General features: G+C 36.8%; 1 protein-coding gene across 1 annotated transcript in view; it reads left to right on the forward strand.

Annotated features, from left to right (window-relative positions):
- The window catches only part of LOC109831516 (aspartic proteinase-like protein 2), a 74,073-nt gene that overhangs the window by 28,972 nt on the left and 31,702 nt on the right, over positions 1–13,399 (forward strand). Inside the window, exon 3 of the mRNA XM_020398851.1 lies at positions 8,873–9,117. Within this exon, the coding sequence (XP_020254440.1) occupies positions 8,873–9,117 (245 nt within the window). The remainder of the gene's footprint in view (positions 1–8,872; positions 9,118–13,399) is intronic.

Raw genomic sequence — 13,399 nt, forward strand, 5'->3', positions numbered from 1 at the left:
TCCTCCTCTCTCACCTCCCTTCACCCCACGCCATCCTTCATTCGTCGCTGAGCCAAACATCGCTGTCGAGATCCCTCCGACCCGCTGCCCGACGCCGACAAAGTTCGTCGCTGCCCCGTCGCCGCAGCCCCTCGTCAGAGCTCTTCCAAAGGTCGTTCCCACCGCGTCGGATCCGACCCGCGTCATCAGCGTCGATACGTTCGATAAAAACCCTAGGCAAGATCCCGCTTGCTCAGAACTACTTTTTTCTATTTATTATGAATTATATGCAATTTTAGATCTGTTAATATTTATCTGCGTGAGTTTGATGAATAATATTGAATGGATAGTAATTATGGGATAAATAGTATTTTCAGGAAAAATATAATAAATTAAAAAATTTATTTTGAATAACAAAATTATTATAATATTTTTAGAATTTATGTTGCGGAAGAAAATTATTTTAGTATGATAAATGTTTTTAAAGAAGTTATTTTGGAAAAGGATTAGTTTTGTATTATGACTGTGTGATTGATAGTTGTAGAACACGACATTTCATGACTTTGACACCGACACGTTGACACTTTTATTTATACTCATTCATTGTCATATATGCATACCCGATTCATCGCTAGTCTATCTAGTCATGTTCGTCATATGATTTGCATAAAACAATTGTATTTATTTATTATTTCTTGTTTTGTTGATAACCGTTAGTAGTTCATGTTCTTAGTGGCCTAGCGTGTCGTGTATAGGACCTAGATACCTGTGTTTTGTTGACTTAGAAAAACGAGAAGAGTTGAGATGATGAATTCTTGGTTTAGGTTATCGGATGTGATTGTTGATTATTTTCCAGGCTCGCGCTAGCGCCTTGTGTCAGCCCGGGGTGGGTCTGAGGTGCAGTGATATGAGATTGTTGATGTATTTTCAAGGCTCGCGCCAGTGCCTTGTGTCGGCCTAGGGTGGGTCTGAGGTGCGGTGATATCGAGATTATTGATTATTTCCAGGCTCGCGCCAGTGCCTTGTGTCGGCCTGGGGTGAGTCTGAGGAGCAGTGATATTGCGATTGTTGATTATTTGAGATGAGTGATGGGATGGTTAGTTACATGACATTGATTCTTGGCTAAGTATGATTCTTGTGAGATGTAGGCTGGTTGTACTTCTTTTCATACATAGATCGGGATTAATATTTAATTATCTATAATTTGAGACATATGGTATATACATGAAGGTTTCCTTGTTTGGATTATTTTGCTCGACATACTACGTCTCGAGTTGTAGATTTTTAAGTATTAATTCCATCTATTGTATGACCTTGTTGCTTGAAAGGATTATTCTAATCACTAGCTCAATGCGTCTCTATCGTTATTACTATCATTACATGTTCTATTTTTATTTATGTTATCGCATTAACCACGCATATATTATCATTACCGTTATTGTATTTGTTCCTGCCTTGGGGGATCTTGCCGTGTGTATACATGCTGACATACTCCTATTTTCTGGGTGTACGTCAGATTTAGGAGATGGATAGCCTCAGTTCGGAATCGTACAGGAGCCAGATGATTCTTAGCGGGGGTGTCTTGCAGAAGGAGTAGAAGAACTAACTGAAGCATAGTGATTTTCTTGTGTAGTAGTAGTTGGATTTTAAAACTCTTTTACCGCACTTTTCTTTAGTTTGATGATAGATTTATTTATTTTATTTCCTTTTATTATGGACTATGTATTTCTTATTTCCTAGTTGAACTATTGTTGTAATAAGGGTACGTTTGACCCATATTTTATGTCTTAGATGATTTACCATTGATGATATGTCTATTTTTATTCTGGGTTGTCTTTATATTCTTGCTATTTGTGATCGGGGACCTTTGACTTCACATTGTACTTATTTCCAGACGCTTTGCGTATTGGATTAAGAAGAAAAGAAAAGAGAAAAAAAAGTAGAGTATATTTCTTCTCAATCTAATACGTCACGGGCTTGTTCACGTTCCGGTTCCCGTGTATTTTGGGAAGCGGGGCGTGACACTTTTGCACTTCCAAAGTTAGGTGCTATCTAGAATATGACTACTTTGCTGATAGCTGGTGTCTTGAAAGTTTATTATTCTTCCTTTTCTCTGTTTTTAGGCTGAATCCACCGTCTAATTTATTCTCCAAAAAGTTGCAGAAGAGTGTTTTGGAACACCGCTGGAGGTAGTATCCTTACTGTGAAACTATTTTCTTTGTTATTTTATTGTGAGAATGGAAACTATCATTTTAATGTCCTGTGTGTTAGAGGAAAATAGATTTTGGAATTATTATGCATTACCTGTTACTATTAGTGCTATTTCTAGTTTCTTCTTCTTCTTATTTTTCCTCTTCTTTTTCAGCTGAACATAGATAACCCAACTAGAACAGATACGGATGCGTTGTTAGTGTAGGCTCCCTTTGATGCATAACTAGAACAGATACTGAATTATGCCACTCGAGTCGCAGATAGTTTTTTGTCCACCGGGAATTATGCTCTTAATATTTCAATCCAACGTTACAAACCCTATGGAGTTCAATGCCAACAGTTTGGCCAGTTGCAAATGGTGAATTCAGTCTCACAAACCCCACAATCTAATTTGGAGGTAAATTCTCTTCACCTAAGCAGTCCTCAGGAAAGACCTTCCAGTGAGTTCTAAGAGGTAGAGTTTCATTCTGGGCATGAGCGTTTCTAAGCTAATCAACATCATATTTCTTCTTTTTATGTCAAGCTTGGCCAACTTCATACGTTTGCAGGTAAGTGCGCATTCACGTCTATATTAGTTCTTATGTATTCGACCTACTTAATTTGTTGTTTTTCTTTGGTATACGAGAGTAACCACAGAATTGCTTTGTATAGAAAATAAAGTTTCTGTACTATAGGTTGCAGTGACATTATTTCTTTTACTTCAAGGTGAGCATGGTTGATTATCTACACTTCCCTGGCTATATAAGCTGAATAAATATTCTTGATTTTCTACAAATTGTGATTTCCCTGGCTATTCAAGGTGAGCATTGCTTTGTGATTTTGGTTGCTCCAGCAAAAAGTAGGTTCAAGTATGCCATGTGGGGCATATATTAAGCTGATTTTCCTTTTTTTTTAATTTATCTAACTACCCCCAACGATTGTAACCGTTGGGGCATATATTAAGCTTTCCATGTTTGATATATCTTGGTTAGTTGGTTATGTGTACTTGTGTATCAGATTAAGCTTCAGAAGTTGGAGATGGATGGTGAAGGTGGGAAGAAGAAGTCAGAGACATGATGAAGGAAAGGCTTGTAACGTTGATAAGACATGAGTTCTCCGTAGTCTTTATTGTTCAAGTCTACTTTATCATGATTGTTGGATTTGTTAATAAAACATGTGTCAAACACTTGTTATTTGTTTAATAGAATTGCGTTTAAATTTATTTACTAATGTTATTACTTGTTTTATTTTAATGATTGTGAAAATAAGCACATATATTATTTTAGCTGTTAATATGCAACTTGTTTGGAGTGTAATTTGATGTTTGGTTTCTTTGTTGATGTGAATGAGAACAAATTTGTTATGGATGTTCAGGTTCAGTGTAGTTGACAGAAAAGATATTACTTTTGACGAGGCAAATTAGTGTCAATAAAAATATACTTTTTACCGACTAAAAATTATATTTTTTGCCGATGATATATTACGTCACCAAAAATAATATCTTTTAGCGACGCTATTTTGCGTCGCCAAATGTATAGTTTTTAGCGACGCTTTATTCTGCATCGCTAAAAGCTAAACTTTGGCCGACGCAACTTGCGTTGGTATAGTTTTTAGCGACGCTTTATTCTGCATCGCTAAAAGCTAAACTTTGGCCGACGCTAACTTGCGTTGTCAAAAGTATAATTTTTATCGACGAACAATTTTGTGTCGCTAAAAGCTATACTTTTGCTGACGCATAGCTTTTGCCGACGCTGCATACGTCGCCAAAAGTACACGTTTTGTCGACGCAAAATATTATACGTCGCTAAAGATATACTTTTCCCGACGCATGACACGTCGCCAAAAGTGTACTTTTGGCGACGCAGTGTATTTGCGTCGCCAAATACTTCCTTTGACGCACTTTTGGCGACGCGTTAGCGACGCTGCATTTTGCGTCAGGAAAGATTTTTCCCGAAATTTTTTAAACTTTTGTCGACGTTTTTATTTCGTCGGTAATGTTGTATTTTGTTGCAGTGACGATTAAATAAATTTATCTTTAGTGGAGGTAAACTTACCATGGTGATCGTATACACTTTGTACCACCTCATGCACACCAAATCAGAAAAGTGGTGAAATGTCATTCACAAAAGTTTTCATACCAGCCAAACAAAAGTTTCCTATTTTTTATATCAACATGTTCTCCGCAATATTTTGTGTGAACCAAACTCAAAACAATCTATTTTTTTTGAAAATTTAAGTAACCAAAACTTGCATTTCTTACATGGATTGTATTGCGGAATACCATGGGAAGCCGAACCAAACAAAGCGCTTTAAGGAAATACTATAACAATGTGGCTTATTGCAATTTCAATGATTTGAGCTCTTCTCAAAATATTTTGAAGTCATGTGCGAAATTTACAATATTATTATCCCGTATCGAGACATAGGGAAAATTAAATCCAGATCCGAAATGAGGCGTTTTTTCATGTTCACGCGAGGCTTTGAGTCCTTTTGATCGCGTCTTCTTCATCCTAACAGTACGCACATGAACTCGTCATCATGAATCCTCAGCTATTATCTGCCAGCACTCCATAAGATTCGCAGAAGTACTCCTCTTCCATTCTCTCTCCCATCCTTCTCCTTCTTTTGTTTCATATGGATTCTCAAGATCGCTTTCTCTCTGCAGTTCTCTCTCATCCTCTGGTCTCCTTCCTGTCGTTCGCCAGTGCAAGGAGCGTTTTCAAGTGAGAAAGTACAACCGGAGGAGGCAGACCACCACATTAACGTTCTCAGAAAACACGACGGAACACCGCCACTACACGGATCTCTCTGAAACCTTGCATGTTAAGCGCAACTACCGGTATGTAGAATATAGTTTCCTTTCCATTTCGCTTGCTGTCCCTGTTTGTCTATGTCTATTTGTTGATTTTCCCCGTGGTTTGGATTGAGTTGTGTTATACTGATTGTAATGATTCGGACGCTCCACAGAATTTGACAGTGCTATGAACAGAAGTCATATTTTTGGCGTAAATTGTGAAGGTTGTCAGGGTTGCTCGATGAGGATGATTCTCTAGGGATGATTTGACATTCTAGTACCACACTACGCTCCAGCCTATGGAAAAAAAAATTCTGTGCAAATCATATGTCACTCGAAAAAAGTTATCATTGCATTTGAATTCTTTTTAAGTATGTAATTAAAATATATTTTTCATTATGTATATGACGAGAGTGTTTTCTATGGCTAATTATCGTGAAAGCCCCTTCAAGTTTGACAAAAACCCTCTGTAGTCCATGTTTTTCATTACAACACCCATCTTGTTATTCCATCTCCCATCTCTTGATCCCAAATAATGAGGACGGTTGATAAAGTGAAAATTAGTAGGAAAGCGAGGTAATCTCTTCAAAGCCTTTAATATCAGCTTCTATATGGTGTAATTTTAAAATTTCTCGTTATATGTTGTCTATGAGATAATGTAAAAGTGTTAAGAGGAAGAACAAAAGGATAGTTTTGAAATATAATTGGGTTTTAACAGTTTTTAATGGCATGGGGTTTTGTAATGAAAATATAATGATAGAGAATCTCCTAATAAATGATAGAATTTAAAGGGGTTTCATATTACTAAAAATAACGGAAGGGAGCTAGAGTGAGGATAAAATGACCACTGTTACTTACTTCTGATGTGAAATGACATCTTTTCCCTCATCTTTGACTTTGACATCCTCTTCCCTTCAAAAAACACCCTACCCTACAATGTCTTATTTGTGTTAGTAAATATTAGATGTCTTACAACTAATTAAGCAGGCCATGCACGTATTGTATATATAAGTATAGCTGATTGTAGATGGCGTTACAATTAATAGTAGTAATAGGTTGTTATGTTAACCTTCTAACAATAGGATTGCTAGAGCATTAGTGCATGAATATTTCGTTAGTGAACTACGCGCGTTGCTACAGGACCCCAAATAGAGGACGGCCTGCACTGGGACAGTGTGAGGTGCCGCCTCCCTATCCCGTGATGCATTGTTCATCGAACAGTGCCATCACGGACAGAGGCCGACGACCTCATCTCACCCGCACTCAAGGCCCGCCCTATTTTGGGGTCCATGAACGTCATTTTTCATGATACTACTTAGCAATTAATTAAAAGAAAACAAGGATATTGATGGTTAAGGTAATTGGCAATGCAAATGTCCATTTAGGATGAGCCGAATCCCCAAACAGCAGCGCATTACCACATTACTTCCCTTGTCATCATAAATGATGAGAGAGAGAGAGAGAGAGTCGCCTGAAGAGATTGAAAGACGCTTAAAAAGTGCCCAATGGGCCAATGATATAGCTTTCAAGACAGTGAAACCACCAATTTTGGATGAGTGTTTGTGTTAAGGTTCGTGTTTTGTTCATCCTCTTAACTTTGCCTGCCTCTTATTTTTATGTGGAAATTGTAGGAATATGATTTTCATTTACTTAATTCATATTATGATAAAATTGATGAAATGGGATCCACGATGTAGTATTAGAGATGATTCACCATTTGATTTGCTAGAGACAACATGTTTTGCTGGCTCGCTTTGCGAGGCTTTCATGTCTTGAAAGTAGCTTAAATTGTTGATTGTTCAAATGAGATCATTTTCAAAAGAGGTGGTTAATTATACTTATACCAGATTATGAATTGAACTAGTTTAAAGCTTTGAGTTTTGACGCAGCTTAAAACCAGTTCATTTTGTAAATATCATATCTAATTATTTCTACGCATAGATCATATAATGATCTAATCAGGATGGATGATGTTCTTGCCTACCTATTGTGATAGCTTATGATAAGAATCCCATCTGACCATCTCTTTTTATCATTTTACCACGTATGTGTATATATACTTTAATTACTTTTACTTCTATATTGATCAATTTATTTAGTTTTTGAAAAATATTTTTAGAACTCGCTTTCAAACTTTTTTTTAGAGGAAAATCTCTTGAAACTCAAAATAGAAGACAATTTATCTGTTGTAGCTCATGCTTCATTGCTTAAAGCATAACTAAAGTAAGTGCTTTGCGCTACTATGAAGCAATTGTATTTTCAAGCCCATGTTGTGAACAAGATAGGAAAATATAAAAGGTTTTAGACTAAATTTGAAATATATAACAATCTGGCTATATTTTTTTTGTTAATGAAAAGATTTTATTTCACTCACCAAAGTGTAAACGTTTATGTACATCAAGTCTCTTAATAAACTGAGGTATCAAACTAAAACATCTAAGATAGAAAAAAGATGTCCAGTGGAACTAAAACATCAAAACTGCCTGATACTGCTACATTGAGAGGAGCCATTTACAGGCTTCATCCGGCAGTGAGCTGTTAAGTGAAATGGTCCAAGTATCAATCTTGATGACTTTGATCGGCTGCTCAACACTTCTAGATTCCTCATTAAAGATCCTAGCATTCCTCTCTCTCCAAATGTTGTAGATTGTAGCCGTTAGTTCTAGTCTTTTAATTCTCTGTTTGCATCTTTTTTCCCTCAACCTGAAAAATATATCAGTTCATGAGAATATGTCAATCCGTTGATCTCCACTTGAACTTAAGTCACTCCATAATGTCATTCCACACACTATTGGAGAAGTTAGAGTCAAAGAATAGATGATTTCTGTTCTTAACTACTGCACCTTCACACAAGTAGCACTGGTTTGATTGGATGATCCCCCTCTTGAGCAATCTATCCTGTGTAAGAAGTTTGTCTTGAATAGCCAGCCACATAAAGAAAGAATGTTTGGGATAGTTCAACTTTTCCCAAACATTAATATCATGCCAGACCACCTTAGAACCTGATTTTAAAGCACTATACAGAGCAGAGAGGTGGATTTTGGAGTTGACACAGCAAGAGTTAAATAGATTCCTCAAGTTCACAACCCCACCCAATAAGTTCACAACATCGTCTTTGGTTTTGATTAATTGCTTCCATAACCAAGAGCCCTCAGCTTTAGTCTAGTCTTTACATACCAGATATCACTATCCTTCAGATAAGTACCATGAACCATCTTGCTATATATTTTATGTACCTATGCAACATTACATTTAAATATTAGGATGAGTGTCTATTAAACATGATCATCCGACAAAAAATAAGATATAATATATCTTGTATATGTAGCTTAGTTTATTATGATTTGCGTCTATACTTAGAAATTTAATTCTTGTTTACTAATCAAGACCTGAAAATATTTATTTGTAAATTTAAATGTACTTCACATGTGAGGCTTACACCTCATGCTTTAGAGATTATGCCTCACTTCATTAAATGGCCTAACGCTTTGCCTTGCACTTCTGTAATTTTAAACATTGTATTTGTTTAATTATTTCCCCTACTATGTTTGATTCCCCTCTCCCTCCGGAACAATAGGATAATAGCATGTTGAACACATCTAGACAGAACACACATGTCCATCCATGTATGACACTTACAAATTTGAAACTGCTCATTACATTATATGCAAACTCAAGTATCTTGTGCCAATTTTATTATCTAAATATTCCATAGGTTATTTTACTCATTGAGGTTTTTCCATGTATAAGTAGCTTCAAATATGCATATGTATGAGAATATTCAAGTGAAACATACAACAATTTTGCTCATGCAGGTCTTGAACAATATAATATTCAACGACGTGTATTTATGTTGAAGCATGATACTACTTTTTGCTTTACTAATTGTTGCTCTTTTGTTATGTGTAGATAAAATTGTCTTCGTACAACCCGAAGGTTTCTACGAGTGCAAAAATTGTGGCGCGTGAGGAAAGTATCTGTGAAAAAGTATCCCCCATATTTGGCAAAAACATTTCTGAAGGGTTTTGTAATTTGACTCTCGGCTACGTGGATGGCTCGGGGACTTATGGTTATTTTGTTACAGATTTACTAAATTTCAATCATGTTTCAAATAACCAAGAAAATCAACCAGCCAGAGAAAATATCACATTTGGGTGAGTTCTCTACCAAGTTTCCTTCTAATCTACTCTTTATTCTTGTACTCAATTGTATCTTAACAAATATTGTGTTAGTTCAAATGAGATAGTGAATTGTGATTTACGACTGAGACTACACCAACTTTTAGTAATATTTATGTATAATATTGTCTTGAACTGTTTTCAATCGGTAGAATACAACTCGGTAGTCACAGTTTCAACAATCATAATTGCATCTTCTGCCTGAATGCTTGAATATAAGTTCAATATATTAAGTCAAGACTAAGAATTGTTCTAACCAATATCAGGTTTCATCAAATTTACTTAACAAAGATAAAATGAAAGTAACTCAAGTTGAAAAATGAAGGCATTCATTATAGGACTGCAAGGTTAAATAACCCATGCATGAGAATGTGTAATTAGTTCAACAATATTAGACATAAATGAATTCTATGAAGACATAAGAAGTAGTAAAGAAACAAATGAATATCTTATGAATAAACTTAATATGCACAACAACAATATGTTATTTTGTAACAATCTAATTTATTATTACGATTTTTATTATTAACATGGGTTTTCTATAATGTGCCCTTCAGGCACATGTTTAGAACCATTAAAGGGTTATCAACTACTCCATTATCATAAATTGATGTGTAAATTGGTGGTTTTGATTTTTTAACTAAAACTGATTATTCTAATCGTTTATACTTTATGTATTTTAATTTTAATGAAAATAAAGAAAAACATTAAATTCGTACACGTCCTACAATGGTGAAAGTAGTCTAACCATTTAATGGTTCTTAACATGTGCTTTAAGGGCATACTATAGAAAAAACCCTATTAATATATATATGTCACATATACACTATTGCACACATGTTCAACCACTACTCATCAATTTGATATACATGTGGCCCACCCCAAGGCTTGCAGGCCCATTAATGATAGCAACCCAAAAGTCAGGTCAGTTACACCTACAATGTTCACTACACTATTAACTAGTCTGCTTAATGAGTCCGTTTAAATAGATTAGTTTAGAAGCCCAAGGGTCATACTAGATCACTAAGTAAGTCCTTCTATGATAGTGAAAAAATTGGTAACCATTTAATGGTTCTTAACATGTGCTTTAAAGGCATAAGATAGAAAAAAAAACCCTATTAATATCTATATGTCACACATGCACTATTGCACAAATGTTCAAACACTAGTCATTAATTTGAACACAAATCTGTATTTTGGTCCACTCTCGCCATAGTTGAATGACTCAATCCTCTCACAATGAAACATGGGGCTCACACGATGTGGGTCATCCAGTAAGTGGCTCAGGCAGATCGAGGGTTGGCAAGCCAGGAGTATCCATATGGTTTCCCCGAGAGAGTGTTCTTGAATACATTTGGCGGGAGTAGTCCTTAAAAATTAAATAAATAAGGAGAAGTTCAAGAAGTTGCCTCGTTGGTTTATTGTATCATTTTTTATTTGTGTTTAGATTTATGTATCATGTAATGGCATATATACGGGTCCAACTATTCACACTCCCAAACAGTAATTTTGGGGATGTGTGAGGACTAAATTGCCCTTCTCCCAAACCAAAATAGGTCAAGTCCATTCCAGAAACACCCTCAACATCAAAATGGTATTTTCGGCAATCTAACTCCCAAAATTACTGTTTGGGAGTGGATATAGCAAACATGCATATATACATGGAGTATGCCATCTGGGTCGCTTAGTTGGAAATTCAAGGGCATCCGAGAGAAGGTCACGCCCCGGCTTCTCTTCTCCCTTGGCTTTTTCGCCATGTGGCCAGAGAATGCCCTTTCCCACCTCTTTGAAAGAGTCTAGGAGGAAAATTCGGAACCTATCATATCTTTTTCTCGTAAACCGACTTTTCGATTTCTCTTTTAGCCTAAATGTATAAACTAAACAAGAATGTACCTCAATCCTGCGAGGCTAAGAAGAGGAGCATAGCTTCTTCATTGAAATTCGTCTGAATGTCATAAGCATTCTATATTTATGCGCACCGGAGAATGGAAATGTCATAGTCGTGACGCTGATGGTTCTGAATTGATTCCCCATCATCGATGAAGATCATCAGAGGGTAAGGAGGATTAGGATGATGTTAATGTGTGTCCGAGTGTTGCTCTAATCTAAGAGAACATGTTGGCAATGATGACCCTTTTGCCTCCTCCTTTTTCTTTAATTTATCCCAAATGCAATCTTGACATAGAGGAAAACATACAAGGGCAAGGAAAGAGTAGCGTCAAGTATTGCATGAATGTCACTTGAGTAGGTAGTGATGGCTTTCACTAATATAATGATATGCTGCATGACTTCGATAACATGCACCACTTGTGTTACAATCATCTTCTACTGAAGGATACAAAAGTGCAAGAGAGTTTCTCCAGGTTAGTTATAGGCGAACATGGTGGTAATGTAATACGTGTGTATTTTCTTCCTTACTTCGGAAGCTTGGCGATCCTCATGGGAGCTTGAGGATAGACGATTATCATGATAACTTAAGAATAGAGGCGCGGGTGGAGCCGTTGGTGGAGGCGAAAGAGGTCAAATACAGGAAAACGACAAGGAAAACATGAAGCATGCAATCACTCTGGCCGGTCAACCGGGCTTCCAACATTGGTCGACCGCGAAGGCTAGACTGGTTGATCGATCGCTCATCATCGGTCGACCGAAAACGGATACGCCTACAGGGTTAAAAACCTCTCTCTGGTTGGTTGACCGAGCCAAGCAGGCCGGTCGATCGGATCGCGGTTCCTGGGTGAATCTGGATTCCTTTTGACGCGTATTCCAAGTTCAATTGGGCTTGGTTATTTACGATTTTACCATCCACGTTGTTAGACATATAAATAGGGATTGTTTAGGGTTTCTAAACATTAGATTAACAGAAGAGAGATTCTAATCAAGAGATTAGGGTTTAGAGAGAATAAAGAGATTGTTTTTTAATTCTAGAGAGATTGTGAGATAGAGATTTTTGTAATCTTTTATTTTTCATAATTTAGAGAATGTATTTTTCTTCGTCAATTGAATTGTTTTGTGTGTTTTACTGTCTTCTTCTCAAAACCACATTTGATAATTTCGCGATCAAATGTGCTCGCACGGCGACTCGTATCAAGTTGGCATCAGAGCATTTAGATCCTGTGAATGAGGTGTCCTGTGCATGGTCCTTACTCGATCACAATACAAAGAGCTAGGCGAGATTCTTATTTTTTTGGAAGAAGTCCAAAAATCAAGAAAGAAGAAGATGGCAGAAAGCGACAATTCATCGAGGCTTGATGTGATGGAAAAACAGATCGAGACAATCAGTTCGACTCTCATGAAGCTCATCGATCTCATACACGAAGGCGAAAAAAAGGTAAATCTTCGGCGGGATCTAAGAAAAAACCTATAGAATCCGATGGAGGTAGTGAGAATTCAAATTCCGATGAGAAGATCGAGGTCGTCAAGTGTGTTTCGCATCAAGGGGGTAAGGGGCCTTACCAAAACCTGAAGATTGATTTCACAGTAGAGATTCATGTTTATGATGTGAGTGTTAATGTCGAAAGGCTTGATGATTGGATCGAACATATGGAAACTTATTTTACTCATTATGGATATTCTTCAAAAGAGAAGATCCTTGATGATTGGATCGAACATATGGAAACTTATTTTACTCATTATGGATATTCTTCAAAAGAGAAGATCGTTTTTATGACATTGAAGTTTTCAGGCCACGTATTGACGTGGTGGAAATCCTATTGCAAGCAGGAGAAGAAAGCAATGTCGTGGAACAAGTTCGAGTTGCTAAGAAAGCAATTTTACTTGGTGGGGTTCTTTGAAGAGTGTTTGTACAAATGGTATGGTTTGCACCAAAGATTCAATCAAACCGTTCAAGAATACACTACAGAGTTCTAGCAGCAGTCCATGGTCCTCAACATTACGACGGAGGAGTTCTCTGTTTTTATGAAGTATATGACGATTTTGAACGAATACATCCAGAAAGAGATGAAACTATTCACAGTTAAGTTGATTACAGAGGTGAGCGTGAAGTCTATTGCCATTGAGGGCAAGCAGAAGAAGAACAACGAGATGAAGTGAGATGCTAAGCAAGCTAGAGGAGAGTCTAGTGGTTCCCAACCTAAGAAGAAGAAGAAGAAGGGTGATCCAGGAAAAACAGGACTGGTTTGTAGTCATTACGAGAAGATAGGACATATAGTTGATTGATGCTGGGAGAAGTATCCTTATTTCAAGCCAAAGGGGTTAAAGAAGAAGGAGAAAAATACATACGTGATAGCACAAGGTCCAA

The sequence above is a fragment of the Asparagus officinalis genome, chromosome 2, assembly GCF_001876935.1.
Source record: "Asparagus officinalis chromosome 2, Aspof.V1, whole genome shotgun sequence".
Taxonomy (NCBI): domain Eukaryota; kingdom Viridiplantae; phylum Streptophyta; class Magnoliopsida; order Asparagales; family Asparagaceae; genus Asparagus; species Asparagus officinalis.